This window comes from Mesocricetus auratus, unplaced genomic scaffold, assembly GCF_017639785.1.
Source record: "Mesocricetus auratus isolate SY011 unplaced genomic scaffold, BCM_Maur_2.0 Super-Scaffold_100014, whole genome shotgun sequence".
Lineage (NCBI taxonomy): Eukaryota > Metazoa > Chordata > Mammalia > Rodentia > Cricetidae > Mesocricetus > Mesocricetus auratus.
Window position 1 is genome coordinate 39,372,529 of NW_024429197.1, and position 21,424 is coordinate 39,393,952.

At 42.7% G+C, this 21,424-nt stretch overlaps 1 protein-coding gene across 1 annotated transcript in view; it reads right to left on the reverse strand.

The window, feature by feature from the left end:
* Positions 1 to 856: 856 nt before the first annotated feature.
* Ror1 (receptor tyrosine kinase like orphan receptor 1) overlaps positions 857 to 21,424 on the reverse strand; it is a 168,447-nt gene continuing 147,879 nt past the window's right edge. Inside the window, exons 8-9 of the mRNA XM_040757456.1 lie at positions 16,774 to 16,985; positions 857 to 4,845 (exon numbers count right to left, since the gene is read on the reverse strand). Coding sequence (XP_040613390.1) covers positions 3,418 to 4,845; positions 16,774 to 16,985 — 1,640 coding nt within the window. The 3' untranslated portion in view covers positions 857 to 3,417. The remainder of the gene's footprint in view (positions 4,846 to 16,773; positions 16,986 to 21,424) is intronic.

Below are 21,424 nucleotides of genomic sequence, written 5' to 3' on the forward strand. Positions count from 1 at the left end.
TTGAGGGGATTGGGACAGGAACCTGGAGAGATCAAAAGAGAAAGTAGGAATGAAGGGAGGTCCAGGCATTCAAGTGTGAGGCGACACCCACAGAGCCCTCATGGTCTTGGATGTAGTTGCTTTATGGAGTTTGATGGTTGAATTGGTGACAAAAGCTGCAAGTAAAACAGATAGAGAAGGCCTGGAAAGTTTTCTTGTGGTTTCCTTCTGTGTTAAACAGCAGAGATGAACAAGTCCTTTGAACTTCCATTTCCTCAACAGTGTGTATTAATTGCTGAATGGGAGCTCTTTCTTTTAGGTAAATCAGGTTATGGTGATACTGCATTGATTACATGGCTGCATCTTTTTCATTTTACCAAATGGTTGGAATCTAAGTTGGACATGATAAGATAGGCACAGACTAATCTCAGAGTCCTAAAGCTTGAGTTTTGCTAAGTTCATATGGAAACATCAAGGCAGAAAATAACTCAACTTCAATCCTATTTCTAATTCCGTTATAAATATATCATTTTGATTTTAAAAGTCCAAAGTTTGTCACTGGCAGGCAGATTATACTTGGTTATGAAATCATTGGGATTCTTCTTTCCACCTGTGGTCACTAACAAGACAATGCCCACATCTGGCTTCTTCTATAGGACTGGGGTTTGAACCTAGGGCATCATGCATGCTAGGCAGGTGCTGCACCACTGAGTGGTGTTCCCAGCCCTGACGGTCTATTTTTTAAAATCTACTTAAAATATCATTTAATTGAAATAAGACAAAAATAAGAATTGTGATTCCTCTTTCTAAGAAATGGCAATCATTATTAATAATATGAAGATTTCCAAATGCTCCCATGACAGCAATATTCAGAACATGATTTATAGTAAACATTTTAATAAACAGCAGCATAAAATAATCAGTGTTTAATATCATCTCTGGTGGTGAAATACATATGCATATATCCTCAATATAAAATAGTCTTTTGGTCATTACAAGTCCATGCTTTTCTATTTGGAATGCCCATAAGAACAAATCAAACATTGATACAGTGATTAAATGCATGCAGTGAGAATAAGGAAAGATATGGTAGTGTGAGCTATCTGCACATTGCCATTATATATTTGAAGAAAACCTACATTGAGTTAAAAACAAGCAAAGGAAATAAGGAAACAGACCAGATATAAAAATGCAGATATATTTTCACTTCTGTGATACAAACCATAAACAGTTTTGTGCAGAGAAATAAAAAAAGAACACCTGAAAATAAAATTAGCTTACAAAACATTGTCAACAAAGTGAAAGATTTTTCAGCTTGTGAAAAAGGTACCATTTAATACCAAAGAGGCTGAGTGTGGAGCCATAGCACTGGTTTAATAATTATAGCAAGTGGTTTTGAAATTTATTATGCTCACCTTAATGGCTTCAGTTATTATAAAAGGCTTAAAAATTAATGTTATAGTTCTTTATAAAAAACTAAGTTGAATTTATTTATTTTTAACCATAATAATGACTTTCCAGAGAAGGTATCTTACTGGCTCATGGAATGCTAATCCCCTTGTAAGGGACTCCTTGAAAACTCAGGTTCACTGAGACTGTGTTTACTCAAAATAAATATTCTTGGAAAACAACTGATTGTCATATCATATACAAAATTGTGGTTTGAAGCATCATCGTTAAACAGTTGCATAGCAACAAAAGGATACAATCTCCTCCTCTACTCAACTTCAGAGATGTTACATAGAATCAGCTTATTCATGTCCCAGAATAGCTCTTTATCTATTGCCCAGTAAATCTGAATATAGCCAACTCTTTTGTGTTCACAGTACCTATAAGTTCACGTCTGTTTGGGAAAACCTAGGCACATTTTGGTAGACAGGTTTCCTAGATTTCTTATGCAAATTCTACTTTTCAAGGCAGAAACTTCAAGGTCTTTTTAACTTTCTTATATCCTCCTTCAAGAAATATTTCTTTCTCTCATGAAATATTTCCAGGATTTATTTTGCATAAGTCTGTAAATTTTTAAAGCTTTAAAATAAAAGCAAAACTTGCTAATATTTTTCTTAGAATAAAGGAGTTATTTTTTTAACAAGAGAAAAGAAACAAATTTAAAATTCCTTTCTATGGAGAACTTGACTGCCACAAGATTTCTGACCTTGGTAAAAGGTAGTTGGCAAGTAAATGCCAGGATGGGCACACTTGATGGCACCCCCTAGAGAAGGCAAGAAGGATCAAAATGCTTGTTTGGCAGGTTAAGGAATTTGGCATTTTGAAACCTTTGAGAGAACTCAGTATGTTTTGTTTTTTAAAACCCCCCACAATGTTTTGTAAATAGGATGCATTGTCTTTGGATTCCAGTTAGCTCTGTGAATAAATTGTTACACTTCTTGGTGCTAGAATATCATCGGTGAACATCTCCAGGATAAACAAGAAGACAAGTGAGAGTTTAAATTTACTCGATACTGGCATGTCACAGGGTTTCCTCTTGCTCACAGTCTACAGACAGTAAACATTCCCGGAGCCCTTCGCCAACTTGTAAACAGGCTGCAAGGCAAGGGTGTGGGTGTGCTTGTCTCTGGCATCACCTGTTTGCAGCCCGAGTGATCCAGGGAAGCTCCTATAGAGAGGCTGACCAAAGGGACAGAGAAACAACCCTCCCCCGTGGATACTGATGCAGGGTGAGGGACCTTTTTCCTGACTCTGCCTCTTTGGGTGCCCCATTCCTAAAGCAATAACCCAAATTGTAATCTACAGCCATTTCCAGCATCCGCATCTCCCCTCTTTCGGGCCTGTGTAAACACGCTGTGGAAAGGGGACTGGAAAAGGCCTTCCTGATGATAACAGGAGGTTCACATAAACACCCTACACCATCCCAGAGAAGGCTGGCTACTGAGAGAACTTCTGTGGACATGACAAGTCTGTATGGCTCATTTCCATCCAAGATTTAAAATGTAGCCTCCAGTTCCCTCTGGGGTGCTAAACACCACTGCATTCAAACATGCTTAGAGTCTAAGTTGAGTCAAAAATAGTTGCTGAACATCTGTCCTGAAGTAGAGACAGCAGGTAGACAAATGCTACAGTATATACATTTGGGAGTACATCAGCCATGTGACCAAAGGCAAATACACAGAGCACCGTTGGACTTCTTTTTTTTGGTTTGCTATGTAATTACAATGTTCTGTTTCTCTTCATTGGTTTTCAGTACTTGAAAAGGTCTGTTCCCAACACCATATCAAACACCACGATGGGGTGTGAATCCCACAATGCATTATTTTTTTCCTGGCTGGTGTCTTTCCAGTAAGACACAGTTAAACTTCACAGAAGATACTCGTCGCAATGTCTGCTAAATGAGAACCTTCAATAAAAACATTCGAATATAAATCTTTTCTGCCACTTTTTAGTTTGCCCGGTATAGAGTATTTACAAAAGTCACACGTTTTATACTTCCGCAGAAATCATAGATTCGGTGTGCCCATGAATATTGGAGTCTCCAAGCAAAGATGGTTGCTTTGAGTCTATTTTGTAGGGTTTTTGAGATTTGTTGCCAAAAACAGTGATACCCATTCCACCAGGGTGATTTGGAATTGACATGTGTGGTAACAACGGAACATTTGCTTCCTGATTGGATCCTGATGAGGGCAAGCTGGCCACATGACCCGTGCTGGTCGACCCACTGGCGCTGCTTGGGGACCGACTCTTGGGAGGCGGGCAGTGCTGAATCACCCTGGGAGGCCCTGCAGGCTGGTAGTGGGCAGCGGGAAAGGCTGCATATCCCGGAGGTATTGGGTAACCATTAATGGGGATGAAGCGCTGGTTTTGAGGTATCGCTGGGCCAATGAAACCAGCGATCTGGCCCTGTGGTGTAATTCCCTGGCCAGGGAACATGTAATTGGGAAATCGGGGGTTGCTGAGGTTACTCACAGGGCTGGCACTGAGGGAGGTGGTCTGCGTGGTGGCATTTCCACCTGAGGGAGTGGTGGAGCTGGTGTGACTAGAGAGGCCTTCCCAGGATCGAAGCCGGACATGGATGTCTTTAAAGCGGGGTCTTCTGGAAGGAATCTCATTCCAGCACTCCGTCATGAGGCTGTACATTCGCGGCGGGCAGTCTTCAGAGCACGGTAACAGCTGTCGCTTCCGCACCATCTCGATCACTTCCTGATTACTGAACCCGTAGTACGGCTGGAGTCCAAAGCTGAAAATCTCCCACAGCACCACCCCAAAAGACCAGATATCAGAATCAGAGGAGAATTTGCCATACATGATGGCTTCCGGAGGCATCCAGCGAATGGGCAGCGAAGACTTGCTCTGCACCCTGTAGTAATCAGCAGAGTAAATTTCCCTGGAGAGTCCAAGGTCTGAAATCTTTACATGCAGTTGCTCTCCAATTAAAATATTGCGAGCCGCAAGGTCCTTGTGCACGAAGAAGTGACTCGACAGGTATTCCATGCCAGCGGCAATCTGAATTGCGATGTGCAAGAAATCTCCATGGTCCAGGCTGGATTTTACCGTCCCATCTTCGTCACTGCTACAACCCACATCCGAATGTGGGGATCTCATAATGAGGAACTCATGGAGGTCTCCCTGGTTCGTATACTCAAAGAGCATACAGACAGGCTGTTCCTGGGTGACGGCACCGAGGAGGCATACAATATTGGGGTGATGCAGTTCAGCCATAAGAGAAGCTTCCTGTTGAAATTCCGTCCACTGCTGGGGGTTATTATAATCTTTCAAGGTCTTGATAGCCACCAGCTGAGCATGGTCCATGCCTGGGAGGTAGAGATGGCCCTTATAGATTTTTCCAAAGGTACATTCGCCCAATTCTTCCATGAAACGTACAGCAGAGAGAGGCAACTCCTTAGCCTTGCTCTGTAAGAAAGGGAGAATGAGTGTTAAACCCTTCCTTAAACCCAGACATCTTGGTACTGAAACGAGAGGAGTAGCATACCAAAGGTAAATAGGCAGGATACTCGTGACGAAGGTGATGGTAAAGGCGCTTGCCATTCCCTGCAGACCAAGGCTTGTTTATATAGTTCTATCCATTATGGTACTGATGGGACTCAAGCATCTCCCTAGAGGAGACTGATTTTAACAACGGTTGAAGAAGCCGGGTGTGTGGCAGATGCATGTAATCCTAGCATTTTGGAGTCTGAGGCAGGAAGATGGAGGCTATCTTAGGCTACCCAGTGAGGGCTTATCTAAAAAAAAAAAAAAACAGAATCCCCGAAGAGAGAACAAACCAACAAATGAACAGAAAATGGAGACCCAAGCGGGGGCTGAGGGGAGGGGGGAGAGGCATGGTGGTATATGCCTGCAATCCTAGCACTCAGAAAACAGAGGCAGAAATATCAGAGCTTGAGGTAAGCCTTGTCCAAAACCCGGTCTCAAAAAGGACTGGGGATAGAGATAGTTCAAGTGCTATCATGTGCAAAGCCATGGGTTTAATTCCTAGGCATAAAAGTGTGTGTGTGTGTGTGTGTGTGTGTGTGTGTGTGTGTGTGTCCGTAGGGGCTACTGAATAGAATATTATAAAGTTGTGGAAAATAAGGAAGCATTCTATGCTCAGGCATGGGGTGGTCTCTAAAATCCTACTGTTTTTAGTTCATAAAAATGAGAACAGCTTGTAAAAAAAAAATCAGAGCAGCTAATGCCATACATAACCTTTGCATAAGAGAGGAGGAACAGAAAGAACCTGCCTGCATTTCTTTGTATATGCACAAGGAGATTTAGAGAGCTGATAAAAGGAATTTCAGAACTGCAGTGGCTATGAGGGAGTGTAGAAGTGGGAATTAGAAAGCAAAGGGGTAGAGATTTTCATCTCAGCTCTTTTATACATTAAAAATTTTAGGATTAGGTTAAAAAAACATTAACTAACAGAGTAATTAAATTTAAAAGCATACCTCAGTCTTTCCATCTGACTAATCAGGAATTTCTTTTCCGCCATTATAGGCCTACCTACTATTTTGCTTACATGGTCTAGATCAGTAGTTTTCAACACAGTTCCTCATGTTGTGGTGATCCCAACCATAAAATTATTTTCATTTCTGCTTCATAACTGCAATTTACTACTGTTATAAATCATAATGTAAATATCTATGTTTTCCAGTGGTCTTAGGTGACCCCTGTGAAAGGGTCACTCAACTCCCAAAGGGGTCTCAGCCCACAGGTTGAGAACCACTGGTATAACAGGTGGAAAATAACTGTAATTTTGCTTCTGAGCTGTGTCTCAATTCCTAAGACCATCGGGAATATGTGCTTTCTTGTGGTCTCGACCCAGAGGTTGTGAACCACTGGTCTAGACTGTTTCTGCTTTTTGGTTCAGGTGATTAAATTCTGTTCCTCATGCACTCTAAGCACACACTGTGCTCCATCCTCAGGGTGGGATTCTTGTGGGATCTGTCAGCCTTCCTTTAAAAAGATAATGACTGTTTTTCTCAGAGCACGGGGTGATCTTACCTTTTCTGGGAAGAGTGACCTGAGATGAACCCTTTCTGCGTGATGTTAAGGCAAAGATTCCCATGATAGCTGATGGTTACTAAGTAACTGAAAGGAATCCAATGGATGCCCCGTCCTCTTAAATAGTATAGTAGGTGTTCATTGCTTTTTTACCTGCACAGGAGTTTCAGACTTTGATGCTAGAGAAGGATAAGGGATGGAGCACCAAAAATCTCTCTTGGGAAAAAGAGAAGTAGGAAATTAACCAATGACCTATCAGACTGAGAACAAGGACTTAAAGCCTGGATATTCTCCTACATAGCTGGAAGTTAGCCCTGGGCAAAAAGGTGGAGTTCAAACCACTGAGTTCTGAACCCAAGCAAATCTGAGTTGGCATCTTTGATCTGCTGTTTTCTACTAATGCTAGTTAATTCCTGAACAGCACCTAACAAATATTAATGGACAACACAGGCCTGTAAGGTAGCGCTGATATGGTAGCTGCTAACCTTGAGTTTATTCACTTCCCTGCAGCCATTAGGAAGTGGATTAAATTTTGTGAATGAATGCATACTCCCTCAAGTAGTTCTACAGAGTCCTTTCAATTCCCTTTATTTTTTTTAAATGTGTTTTAAGTTTCATTTCTAAGACTCTCTCTGGTTTTATATAGTTGTTTAGTTTCTTTAAGAAGTGTTCTTCAAATTGATGTAGATTTCATTTGGATCCTGAGAGCAGGTGAGAAGCTGAGCAGCTGTCAGACTAGTCCTCTTTCCGGGATGTGTGGGTAGAGACAGAGACCAAGTGGGAAAGAGACAAGAGCAGGCCAAATTTCTGGGAACAGGAAGAGAAGAGGTGACCAGGACCTCGGCAAGGGCTTGGCCTATGGACCCCAGTCTTTGGAGCTGCTCCTCCTTCCAATGAGTTAAACAAATTCCTTCTCTCACATTTGTCTTTTCAAGAACTTATTTCGTCATTTTGTAGGTGGAGGAGAAAAGAAGAAAGAACAGAATGTTCGGGACAGCTATTCTGAGGTCCCCACCAACAATGTCAGGCAGAACGGCTCTGGAAGCAGAGCTGGGCTCTGAGACTTGCCTGAATAGGAAGTAGGGTGTTATAAGTGATTCTTTCTATTTGTGCACATAAAAAGGCTACATTGCATCTTTTCCTGTCTTATCAGCACTGGTAAATTAGACAGCATGCAGCCAAGTGGGTCTTCTCTGACTTTACCTAAGGAGGGAAAGGTTTACAAGAGTCACCCTACACCAAATGTGAGCATTTGCTATGGGATCGAGTAGGGAAACACCTTAGATGGCAGAGTTCAGAACCACTTTCGAACACCTGTGCGGCAGCCAGCCTAGGAAACGCCCAGAAACGCGGACGCCAAGCTTAGTTTCAGGGGAGCTATTCAAGCTGTGATTTGCGTTTAAAAAATGCTCAAGTTACTTGGTACAAATGAGTCTTAACTACAGACTCATTTTCAAATTTTACATAAATCCTTAACTAGTTAAAAAAATCATAAAACCCCTTAAAAGAAGCTGTCAGTAGACTGCTCAGAGATGGCAGGAAATTAGCTGTATTGTTAAGGAACAGATGGTTTACATTATACAAACCCTTTAGGCTAAACTTGTTTAGGTCTGGCATATTGTAAATTATATTTTAGTAATGAAAGTGAAATGACCTCTGCTTGACCTCAAGTGGGGTTTGTCTGTTTGAACCAACGCAGTGGAGAACTATGAAAGAAAATGAAGTCATAAAGTTTTGGCAGCTCAATGTTGGCTCATTTCAAGCTAAGGGGTTATAAATCTGTTTAGTTTTTGTTTGACAAGTATTTGTCATACAGGGATGTACAAAATGTAAAGAAGTGTAAAATACACACGAGGCACAGTGCCAAAGTAAACCAAGTACAAAGGCACCCTGGGAAGAGCAGGGTCCCGGCCCCTATCTCTCCATCGCTCCCTCCATTAGTTGAATGACAAGATGGGCTGCGTTTATTATATGCTGCGAGGCAATTAAGTACCTTAAAACCGAAGCAGGCTTTCAGTTTAAATGTTAACATTTTTACTTCTCAAAGTAAACATACATCTGCCTCAGCTCGGCTTTAAAAATTATATCATTTTTGATGCGGGGGAGGGGAAAGTTGATGCAGAAGTCGATGTGTTGGCCAGGGTCTGATAGGGCTTGTTCCCCCAGTCATGTTTTTTTTTTAGGGGGGGGAGTGGGGAGAGCCACTGGGCTAGAGTGGAAATGATCTCTTTGCAGAAGGGAAAGAACATGTAAGTTCGAGTCCAATATGAATCTGTCCTAGGTCTGAGCCATTTCGATGACTTCCTCTTTCTGCTTTGGGAATGTTTCATCTCAAGTGACAATAAATAAGTGATGCCTGGGGAGGGGGCGTGATGGTGGTAGGCTTGCTATCTCTTGCTCCTTTTACAAAAGTGATTAGATTCCCCCCAGGAAGTGGGGTGAAATTATGTGTGGCCCTCACCAGTTACAATGCAAAGCTCCCTTTAAGACATCCTCCTTTTCTGCATGGGAAGGAGCTAAAGTGTGGTTTGGGAGGGGAAGAGAGCATGAGAGAACATGAGGGAGGCTCCTACAGCAGGCACTCAGGGACAGACTGCTGAAGTTCATGTCACCCCGAAGCGTCTGCATTCCCTGCCACCCTGGCACTCCAGGCAAAGTCACTTCCCATGTTTGGATGGTCAGGCCAACTGTGACCCGGAGGTGCTTTGTTTTGAAAGCAGGTTGTACCCCTAGGGCAGAGAAGGTTCCACACCACGGCATTTGTGCTTGCCCATCTTAAGAGCGGCGAGACAGGCACTAGTTCTACCGAAATGAAAGGTGTAGTTTTGGTGGTGGGATGTAGGAAGAGGGCATTTCCAGGCCTGCCGTCTCTGGCAGCACAGTTTTCCCTGAGATCTGCTGGCCTTGGAGACAGATTCTCCTGACTCTCAAGTACCAACCGCCAAGTCTCCACTAAGTGGACATCAGATCTACATAGACAACACATTTGTTAGAGCAGACCGTTAGGCCCATCCCACAGTCTCTGTTTCTGCATGGCTAAGATGCCCCATGTCCAGCAGGGCCCAGGTAAGTAGAAGCTCTTGGTCTGGAAACCTTACTTACAAAGTCACTGAAATAAACAGAGATGCATATTCGGATCATTTACTCATCAAACTGGGCCCCTGCTTCACTTTTGAAGAATGATCACTGGGTAACTGAAGAAGCTGGTGTAACAATTCTGACCCAGACAAAGTACTTAAAAAGATGCTTTGGAAACACCACGTGGAAGAAAAGTACAAGTTACCAACCAGTGAATGGCTTCCAGCTTATATCCTGTACTCTACTGTATTAATATGCCCTGAGGTGTTAGTGAGAGTCAAGGTTCCTGATGTAGCTTAACTATGCCTTCAGTGTAGAGCCAGTTACTTAGGATATATTTTAATGGATGACTGCATCTGCCACACAACTAATCTAATCTATACTGATACACTGAGTCATATAATAACATAGTTACTAATACTGTGGAGTAGCCCGAGGTTACACGCTGGCTTGTGTGTGAGAAGAAACACAGCTTCTGCATTAATGTCATAATCTCAGCCTATAGCAGCTACATATTTGTCTCCTGGTCATATGCTCAACATCAAGAGTATAAAATGGCCATATACATGTGTGTGTTTTCCTCATGTGCTAGGCTCAAATGACAGAGTAATTGGTTGGTAGAGGCTCGGTCGAGACTTCAGAAGCCCTTTACCAATAACTTGGCTATGCTTCCTTGTTTTTTTTTTTTTTTTTTGGTGATACATGCTTTCCTCAAAACTCTATTCAATCCTTATCATAGTCCTGAGTTTCACCCTGCAGTTTCTCCATTTCATGAATGAAGACTGCAAAGGTTTTAAGCAGTAAAGTAGCTAGAGAAGCACAGCCCTTAATTAGTGGTACATGGTTCATATCCAAGTAAATTCTGATCCCAAAGTTTGAGCACTTTTCTGGATAAAGGGCTGTGGAGCTTTTGCTTGGTCCTTGGAGATCTCTCCATCTTAAAACCATGGTCATTACTGGTAGGCGAATGGAATGTCCAAAGCTGCAGAATGTCCTGGTCTGTGAGCTTGACCTTACACATTGACATTCTGTTAGTTACTTGGTGAACAGAGCCTGGGGATGGCACCTTGGGCTGAAATTAGCACGGGCTTAGGAGAGTATTAAAGTGCTTGCCTCCAGAGCAAACCTCTCTTTTTTGTACTTTTTGCTGGTTCTCAGGTAAACAGGGTTAAGCTTGTGAAACAATTGACTTTACTCATACAACAGAAATGACTATATTCTAAAAACTTAGCAGCCAGCCTTTGGACAGTTACAGATCGTTTAAAAGACTGCAGCTGAACTAAGAGGCTCTGGCTTACACAGTCAAATTCTAGAGGGAGGTTTGACGCAGACCTTCCTCATTTGATTATAGATTAGCTGGACCTCTCTGAAAGGGAATCCACTCTAGAAGCATTCATTTCCTTTATAGTGTGACTGATCCAAGAGTGTGACTGTTGGGTCGATCCTGTGGAGTTTCTTTATAATGTCTGTGGGTAAGTTTCTTTTCGGCTCAGACATACAACAGGGCACATGTCCACAATTTTTTAAAAAGTAGGTGTGTGTGTGTGTGTGTGTGCATGCAGGTACTTGTGTAGTCCAGAAGAGGGTACCTGATCCTCCAGACTGGAGTTACAGGAAGTTATAACTTCCTAACGTAGGTGCTAGGAACTGAACTCCTGTATTCTGCAAGAGAATACATGCTCCTAACTACCAAGCCATCTTTCCAGTCCCTGATGTCACTACTTTTGATAACAGATGGATCCATCTGTAGTCCTATGGGTGCATATGTTTTATCAAATATGAAATAAAGGCAGTGGGTTAAAAGGAAGTCTTTGAACCCTGGACCCATACAGACCTGATTGGAGGCTTGGTTTTGTTTCCTGCTATCTGTGGGACATTGGGTGTGTATTAATCTCAAGCTTCATTTTTTTTCACACCAAACTTAGACTCAAGTGAGATTTTCTTTCCTGGAAGTTATGCAAAGTCTGTGGAGATACTATAGCCGAATGTCAGTAATGAAGTACATTGGTCAGTCCACTCGCAATGCCTATAGATGAGCTCATTCCCAGAAGCAGTTTTGGCTCTTCAGCTGAGACAAGGAGGTGGATGCCTTCCACAGCTGTCACTATCACACCGTCTCAAACCCTAATGCATTTTATCTTGGAAGTGAGGCTGGGATTTATGCCATCAGGATGGGTACTAGCAATACCATAGCTGTCCAAAGAGTTAGGTCTACATCTCAGCTCTGATTCTTTGGCTTTGTCTCTTCCAAATTGTTCTGGGGGTTACTGGGTCCTGTTGTTTTCCTATAAACACACACTGCCCTATTCAGAGAATCTGGCTTCAGAAAGGTATCACCGGAACAAAAATAATAGGGATTTCCAGCTATTTCTACCCGCAAGGTGCCAGACACACTACCTTAAAGCATCAAACACAGTCTTCTTAAGTACTATTTTTATCTTTCCTTCCCAGGTGAGAAAATAAAGGTTCAGAGAAGTGTTGAGTAAGTGATTTGTTTAAGATCTCATGCCAGTAGATAATGGAGCCAAGATCTGTAATCCAATCTTTCTAGCTCTAAATCCTGGCTCTTTGAAGACTACCAGACTACCTCCTAGCAATACGCTGGGAGAAAAATATGGCTACAAGAGTTAGGTTCAGATGATGGGGACTCTGGGGCACCAGCATGAACTTTATAGCTTAGATTGGTCCTTCCAAGTTGGTGAGTTGTTTTATCCAGGAGAAGCTCAGGCCCACCAGAGAGTGGAGGGAGACAGAGAAAATAGCAAAGGGGTGTTTCCCTCCAGGGAAGAGAGGAAGCAGTAGCAAAGGAAATGAAAGGAAGGGGGGGTGGGTGGAAAGCTGATGGGAAAGGATCTCGAGGTGGTGATCAGGACGATCAGATGTTTCCGAGACATAAAGAGGATGGGGACCTGGAGAGGCCGCTGCATTAAATCACACCATCCCTGGGCTCCAGAAGGCCAAGTCAATAGGATGGATGGTAAGCTTAGGAGCTTTGGGAGACTAAGTGGAAAGACTTTTCTAGAAAAACAAACAAACATACAAAAGCCCATTATGTGTGTTGGTGTTTTGCCTGCATGTATGTCTGTGCATCACAGGCATACATGGTGCCCATGGAAACCAGAAAAGTGCATCAGATGGATCTGGAGCTACCAATGGTTGTAAGCTGCCATATGGGATCTGGGAATTGAAGCCAACTCTGCTGGAAGAGCAGCTGGGACTCTTAAGTGTTGAATCATCTCTCCAGGCCCTGAGTGGCAAAGTTATTGATGACAAAATGACAAGGCGCATGGAAAGGACAGGTGTTCAAAAGGGGCAGCCAGACCATAGCAGTGTTGGAAGACCTGGAAAAGGGGATGGGTACATATACAAACTTGTATATACAAGGATGGATACATATACAAAGAAATGCCAGTCAGTACATTCTGCTACCACCTTGGCTGAAGAGAAAAGACAGACAGAAGTGTAGCCTAGGTGTTAAAAACAGAGCACCTGGCAAGCCGTGGGGGTGAGGTCATCTGAAGCTACCTGTCCAGAAGGCCGGGAGCTCTTCCCGTTAGTGAGGAGCTGTAGGAGTTGGGCCTTGGAGCTCCTTGGGCTCTGACCTGCCTAGGCCTGCCCTCCTTTTCTTGTGCCATTCTTAAACTTCCCCACCTCTTGCCCTCTTCGCTTGCCTAGCTAACCCTCAGGCAGGGGAGGAGGCAGGAGGCTGAATATCCTCTGTCCTGCTGAGGGGCCATATTTTATGACTGTCTCTCCGACACATGAGGCAGGACACTCTGTTTCTGAGGATTGGGAGGGTTTGGGGAAGTGGAGGCAGAGGGAAGGGAAGTCAGTTTCCAGGTCTCTCATTGTCTATAGTTCTACACCAAACCAAAGCACCCAAAGAAAGAAATCAAGAAAAGCTCCCCTAAACTGTACAATTCACAAAGCCTTGTTTAGTGTGGGCACCACTTAAACCTATTAAAAAATTAAGCAGCTTTAAATCTTTTGCTGAAATAAAAAAAAGGAAAACAAACAACAACAGCATAGCCCTTCCCCTAGACAATCCACTTCTTCTTTTCCTGAAGAGCTGAGAGGCTGGTGAAGGACTATATGACTCCTTAGAGGCCCTGGGCTGAGAAAGGGTACCACGGGAGACCGGTCCACCTCCTGTCTACTCACGCCTCCGCGAAGCCACCTCTCTGCTGAACTGGGGCCTGTCGAGAGCTTTCCTTGCAGCATCCCATCCTCCTGCTCTGGGGCCCAGGCCCACCTTGCAGCCAGTCTGTCTGCTGTGGCTGCTTACTGTGTTCTGGAAAAAGGGGTCGGTTTCTAATCTTCCAGAGGAGAAGTCTCTTTTAATCCAAACACTTGAGGGGGAATGTTAGAAGTTAAACTGGTGAGAAGAGATGGAAAGAGATAGTTTCTACCCTGAAAGGCACATTCGGTTGGATAAATAAGGAACATGGGGGGTCTCTGGCTTTTTAATAGGACAAGGAAAAGTTTGAAGAAGGCCAGGGCAGGCCAGCATCCATCCCTCAATCCCTTCTCATTCCTGGCTCCAAAAAGCCTTTCCATTGTATTCTTGTAGTACGCTTGATCTCAAGCCTTTCCTCTTTCTTTTCTTATGTGTGTCTCTTAGATTTTATAGGCACATGCAATATTTATGTGGCAGTGACCTTTCAAAGGAGTCTTAGAGATTGACTGTTTACATTTAGAAAATTTCTTGAAGGTCTACAAAGCCCTTTGTACTGCATTTAGGAAAGGCACTTGGTAAGAAGCAAAGCAAACAACTGGGTAACTCAGAGCCAAGTCCCTTAGGAGAGTAAGTGGGGGAGATAGCATTTGTTTTGTTGTTTCTTGTTCCCCTCCCACAACCTAGTCCAGTACTCGAGCCAGCCGTACTTCCTGGATTGGTCCAGAAGAGCTTGTAAGCCATTTGTGGCTAAATTCCAAGTCCTGTATTGGAGAAACCTCCACACTGGGAAATTTTGCAAGGGTTATGTCAAAAATTGGAAACAATGAAAACAGCGTCTGCCCCATCGGAGCTCATGCCAATACCTCTTACACCTGTATTTTTGATCATTGAGGGTGGAGAAGGGTCATTACTCTGGCCCAATGTTCCTCCTGGGCTGGGTACATCACTCAGCTGGTGACTGTAATCCTGGCCACCTCAAGCTTTCTGAGAAACGAGGGGTGCCTCTGGCTACCTAGCATAGACTGTCCAAGTGGATCCACCAGCTGCTTACTAATCCTTCCCACTTCTGTGTAGGAATTGCTTTGTAAAATTTGCATGAGTTGGTGAGACCAAAGGTCTTATTTAGAATCAGAAAATCTTGTATTCACATTTTATCTCCAGGTATTATTAAGCCTTTGATGTTGGCTGTGATAGTTCACCTGGCTTTTTGGGTCTAGGCTGCCCTACTTATACAACAGCATAATAGTATCTACTTTATGTAATTCCTGTTAAGATCAAATGTGATCATGGAAATAAAAGCTCCCGGTACATGTCTTGGCAATATTTATTAATCGGTATGTACTGACATTCTCTGTTTATGCCGTAGAGGTCTCTGAATTTGAATTCTTTATTTGAAAAACTGTCAATTCAAAGATCCTTGTCTGTTAGAGATCATGTATTACAAGCAAGCCTCCACTAAGATAGTGAGCAAGGTTAAAATACAAAATGAACACACACACACACACACACACACACACACATACACACACACACACAGAGTTTTCTTCCCTGAATGGAAGTCACTCTTCCATGGATTCCAGCATAGTAGTCAGGACTGATTCCTTAAGACAGTGGCTACTACATTCTGTACCTTTTGCTACCAACTGATTGAGTGACATAGAAATGATAGGGAAAAAACTCTCAGAACAATGGCTGTTGCACAGGAATCTTGAAGGCATAATATATGTAAAAGCACCTGTTAAGCCAACTGTTATTCTGAAAATGTGCACCAATCCCAGCTCCTTCTCTGTCCTTTACCCTTGTAGCAGTATGAAATACTAAGAATTGAGTGTGGTATAACATTAAAGACTATCATGCATTCAAACAAGCTAGCCAGAAACTGGATTTCAAAAGCATGGAACCTCTACTCTCACCATCTCTAGGCTACATGACATGAATTTACCTCTAGGGTGTGCAGTATTATTTTTTAAATGCTAGAAATTCACGCTTAACTAGTGAGCACTGGTTTGGCTTAAGAAACAATATTTGAAAGCGAATTGTTGACATTTAAATAACCTGTAAGCTTCACCAACAAATACGACTTTGTAACTGCAAATGTGTCTTGAAGACTTAAAAAATGTAAATCAGTAAGCAAAATAAAATAATATGAGCTGTGATAGTCTCCATAAGTCCATTCTACTTAATAAGCAAGGAGATGAGTTAGTTTGAGTGTGAAGACATTGTTTTTCCTAAAATGCTATTATGCAGGTCAAAAGAATAATAGGGTGCCTTGCACAGAGAGGATTTGTTGCATGCATGTTCTTCTGGAGTTGGAACAAAACGAAAAGGTGAGCATTTGGAAGCAAGAATTTTGAGCTGGTGAAACGAGTCTCTGCAGAATGGCCTTGGACTGAGATGCTGACTGTCCTGAGAGGGAGTGCTTGGGGGCTGCAGTGCTGGATTGAGAATAGCAGCTGCATTCAGAGCAAGGACAGTGACCTTGGGGTCCTCAACATGACCTTGAGCAACCAATGTGTTGAAAGATGCATAGGAAAAGCAACAAGAAAAAGGGGCAGGGCTCAGGTGGACTACCACACAACAGCATCAAAGAGTGTCAGGAGGAAAGTCTGTCTATTAAAAGGCATACAGAATATTTCTTAAAAAATAAACCACAGTAACAAAAAGCACATGACATATAATTTACCATCTTAATCATTCAAAATTATATAGTGTAGTATAACAGATTTCTATATTTACATCATGTGCCATAGAGCAGGCAAGTTTGTAAACAATGTTAGATCTCTTTCCTCTCACTTTGGCTAAAAGGGCATGGAATTCCCTTCTTTGCATTTGGAAACAAGGTCATACCCTGGGCCCTGCGGGCCTGGCAGAGAGCCCTTCTGGCCCAACTGTTCCAGTGAAAGGCTGTGGTCTGTCTTGCCACACACTGGGGCAGATATGCTGCTGAGAGGAAATTTGAGCTGCCCCTGACCAAGGTACACTTACAGGTTTAGTCTCTATTTGCTGCACTCTGTGTCTCCTCAGTGTTAATGGGGGGGGCACGTTGCAGTGGTTTGCTCTCCCCTGAATCATGACATTCGTCTTACCTTGGGTTTGTATGCATTCAGCATGGACATCTCTACATTTTGTCCTCTGACGGGTTTTGGTTGCCTCTGGACTGGCGGTGACGACGACTTCTGGTTATTACGGCACACACAGATAAAGAAGAATAGGAAGGCAATGGCCAGCGGAATGGCCACACTTGGCACCAGAATGTACAAGATTTCCATTTTATTCTTCTCTTTGGAATCTTTGGAATCTGGGTGCGGACAAAAGGGCAAGAGTTAAACTTGTTAAAATAAAAATGTCTAATATTACATTGCAGAGTTTAAACGATTTATTCTATACACAAAAATTCACAGTGAGAAAAAAAAGAATCTAATACTCATTACGATTTGTTTCTATCAAACCCTCAACATAGTTTATTGAAGTTTAAAAGTTTAAAGCTCAAATGTTTGAAAGTCACAGAGGGACATTATGAAGGTTTAGGATGTGTGAGGGAACTTATGACGTAGCCCCTCTCCAGCAACAGACCTGCATTTCTCTCACACCTTAAAAGTTAAGTGACATGTGAATGTACTGTGTACATGAAGCCTTAACGCAGACCACAGGGCTCTTCTCCACTGGCTGTCAGCCCAGGTCAATGACTGCAGCATGGGGCTCCGGAATTCCAAGATGCCTCAGCTTTGGGTGTAAGGGGCATGCAGGCCAGCCCTGCGTCTTCCAGGATAAACATGACTGTAGAATCCTGGTCTTGGTTTCAGAAGGCACTGCCTTGAGAATGTTAGTCTGTAGGCAGGCTAAGTTCAGTGTCTGGCAAGCTGCGTAACTCAAGCAAATCATCCAGCAATCTGGTCTCACTTTCTCTCATCTAGAAGGGAAGTAAATGTTCTGGAGGGTGTCTACAAGTTCCTCCAACACAGAAGCGCTGTTTAACTTGACACTTTTTGAAACCCCAGAATTTGGCATGAATGGTCTCATATGAACCCAGTAATTGTGAGTGCTAACACTTTGAAGTATAGTTTTGAAATCTTATACATCCATTTTACCATCTCTTGGCAAAGAATATAATATACATAGAAGGATATGAGGTATGCTTTCCTTTTTATTAATTTGAGCCTGACAAGTAAGCCAAAAGCATTGGGCATATGTCATCATCAATGAATTACTTGTCTGATAAAATAAACACATGAATTATGGGATGGTAATTAGAGGGTTTATGAAAATGGCATGCCCTGACCACCAAGATCAGCTGTCTTTCTTTGACAAAACCCAAAGTGCGGACATTCTGAGTGACGCCAAATTCAGAGATGCTTATTTACTCTACAGAAGAGTCAACAGGCTTCCATTCGGCTCTCGTTCCACTCCTTCAGTGGGTCTGCAAGTTTGAGCCACTGTGCACCAAGATCTGTTCTAGGAACTGGGAGTGTGGAGTGAATTACTGCATGCCTTCTGTGTTTAAGAATCTCACAGTCTTAGAAGGAAATGAAGAAGGTGTTATTACAATCGGTTGTTGTAATGCTGATGCACAAGTATAAATGGACTGACAAGGCAACCCCAAGAGCCCTTTAAATAAGAAGGTCCCTCAGCACATGTGAGTCTTTACTTTTCCTACTTCTTTGAGATGCTTTCTTTTAGGTGAGATACCACTGCATTCAACCACATTTTGCCTTCTTCTCAAACACATTCAGCATGTAACCTTAAGAAGGAGGCCCCCAAAACTGGATGTTGAGAACATTCTCTGTGTGTTAACCCTACCACGGGCTTGGGGAAGGGTTTCACTTTTTTTTTAAATTGAGCTCAATAAAAATCGCATTTTTACTATTTATTTTTCTACTGGCACAAAGTCATGCCTGCTATCACTGTTACTACGAACTGGGTACGTTTCAAAATGAACTAAATATGGTGACATCCAACTCCAGGGGAAAAGCAACATGCATACCCCTATTTTTATAATGAGGAATCTGAAGGCCAAGGTATCTAAGTCACTTGCTAGCCTGAGGACACACAGCTGGCAGGTCAGAGGCTGGGTGTCTCCCAAACAGTGTTGCTCCATGCTCCCAGCTCTAGCTGTGACCCTGTGCTACCAAGGGTCGAATGCTTTATCTGAGGCACCTATCTTTTCATGGTGGGCGCCATGGGGGAACCCTGCAAGGTAGGGGGTAGCACCGACGTTCTCAGCTCCCCACTTTCCACTGTGATGTGTAAATAGCAAACGTGGGACCTGCTGGGGTTCACATGAACACTACACTTTCTCTAGCAGCCATTGTGTTTGCTGTGTCTAGGGATAGATAGAAAAGAATCAGGTGAGTGGAAGAATGCATACCACAGGATCTTATGTGAGCACTCATGCACACGCACTGTGTATACAGGTGAAAGACAATTTGGCCGAGTAAAGGAAGGTATGTTCTAAAGTCAGACTCTTGTGAATACTGCCGTTGTCATCATCTAGGTCAAGTTGAACCAGTGCTTAGCCATGCTGAATAAACTCATATGTAAAATGAAAAACTATGGATTTTATAGAGCTGCTGTAAACACACAGTCATATGGAAAGTACCTTTTCTAGTATCTGTTGCAACTCAAGAGTTTTCCCTTAGAAGGGGATGCTGGGATAAACATTTGGAGCTGGAAAGTCCAAATAACCTTAAGCAAGAATCATCCTCTCTGATCTCCAGCTTTTCCTGTATTCAACAGAATAATAATAGCTAGTCTCCCAATCTTATTTGGGACTCAAATGGGATCAGGTTCATGAAAGAAACGCTGGATAATTGAAAATTGCTATTTGGTTGTTGGATACTATATTATTAACATTATAGAATTTCTCGGTATGAGCGGGCTATCCTTGCTGTTATTTTTGGATTTTCCGTGAAGTCATTATAAGCGTAACGATTACAAAGGGAATGAGGCTAATTTACTACTAATATAACGCTAGTTATTTTTCCAGCCCAGAGTTTTAGCAACAAGAGAAAGTAGGGTCTCACCTGTCTGCCAACAAAGGAGTCTATTCTACATTCATTCCCTATCAGATCATGCATGGAAGGAAGGCCTTTTATTGTAAATGGGCGGTCTGGGAAAATGCTCCTGTGGGTCTGTTGGAGAATAAACTTCAAGAGGCTAAATCCTTTTAGCACACCCAGACTTGGCTCCTCTGCTTACACAGAGGATGGCGGGAGCACAGCAGGCTGAGGGTCCTCTTGCCTAGTGTAAGCGTCCCAAGGGTCAATGGGTGGTCATGTTGGGAGAGACAGAAGACAAACTCAGGGTATCCCAGGTCTTCATGGCCATTCCTTCCCCATGACACTGTCTGCTGATGGCTAGAAGAGGGTCCAGCTCTGGCACAGCAGCAGCAAGGGTAGCAACAACAACAACACGAAACCTTAAAAAAAGGTGCTCCACAGAACAAGCAGCCTTTATGAAAGATTACAAAACTAGCCACTACCTGGCCATTAAATTTAAAAAAAAAGTGTAGTGTGTGGGAGTAGAGTGGGGTGTGTATTTGTGCCACAGCGTGTCTTCGGAGTCAGAAAATGTGGGCAAGTTGGTTGTTTTCCTTTTACCATGTGGGTCCTAGGAATCAAACTCGGGTCCTCTGGCTTGATGGCAAGTGCCTTTACCCACTGATCCATCTCACCTGCCTCTGTATAGCCATTACGGTTTAAGAATTTTCACCCCTCATTTTAACCCAGCACTTTGGCATGATCTCAGTTTACATGCTGAGACCTTAAAGCTGAGAAGGGATAAATTATTTGCCAAACCTGGGTAGAAGCAGTGTCATCTGCCACCAATACTGCCATGCTTCCTACATTAAGTCACGGTTAGCTACCCACAGGATGGGAAAGGATGCTTTTATCATTTTGGATTCCAAGATCCCCTTTCATTAAGGACTCTCATCTATGGGGATCATACTTGGCCCAAACACATACATCACCCTGGAACAAGGAGCATTGTCCTTACTATTCACTTGGAAGGGTATCAGAAACTTCAAAGGCACTGCTGAGAAACTGACCAGAAATTAGAATGGTGATGATGTTTAATACTTTGAGATAACTTTAAAAGTTAAATGCACTTGTTAGTTACATCACGTTGAGTCCTTGGGATGTTTGGAACCAACAGTGTAGTAAAGATCACATGACAAATTTCCTTCCAGAAATCAATAGCTTGGTATCACACACCTGACATTCCTATTTTATCTTTACAATGCCATTCAGTATTTTGATTAGTGACTAAATATAATGGAGAAAATACCTTTTTTTACCCTGGGGCTTAAAGCAAGGAAAACATGATTTCTTATTTAAGAGGGACTTTAGTAAAGTGATCTTATCACTTGAGATGTTACTCCTGAGTTAAAACATAATGTGCTGATTTTAAACAGCAAAGGTTGGGAAAACTGTAGAATGTTAAGGACATGAAACAAGTCTTAAGACATCTGAAAGAGATGTGAAAAAACGTCATAGAAAATAGAAACCACTACCACTTATCTGAAAACTCTAAAATAAGTGTGTCTGTACCATGCTGATAGCCTGGAAGCCAAGGGTAAAAGAATCATAATTAGGTCTTCAGGTGACAGATATGCCTAGCATTTAAGACCCTGACTTGAGGCTTGAAACACCCAGAACACACTGGTTATTTGCAGATAAACCCTGTGCTCAACAGTGAAATAGCTTCAGTGATGAAGTTGATTCCTGTGCAGTGAGTGCC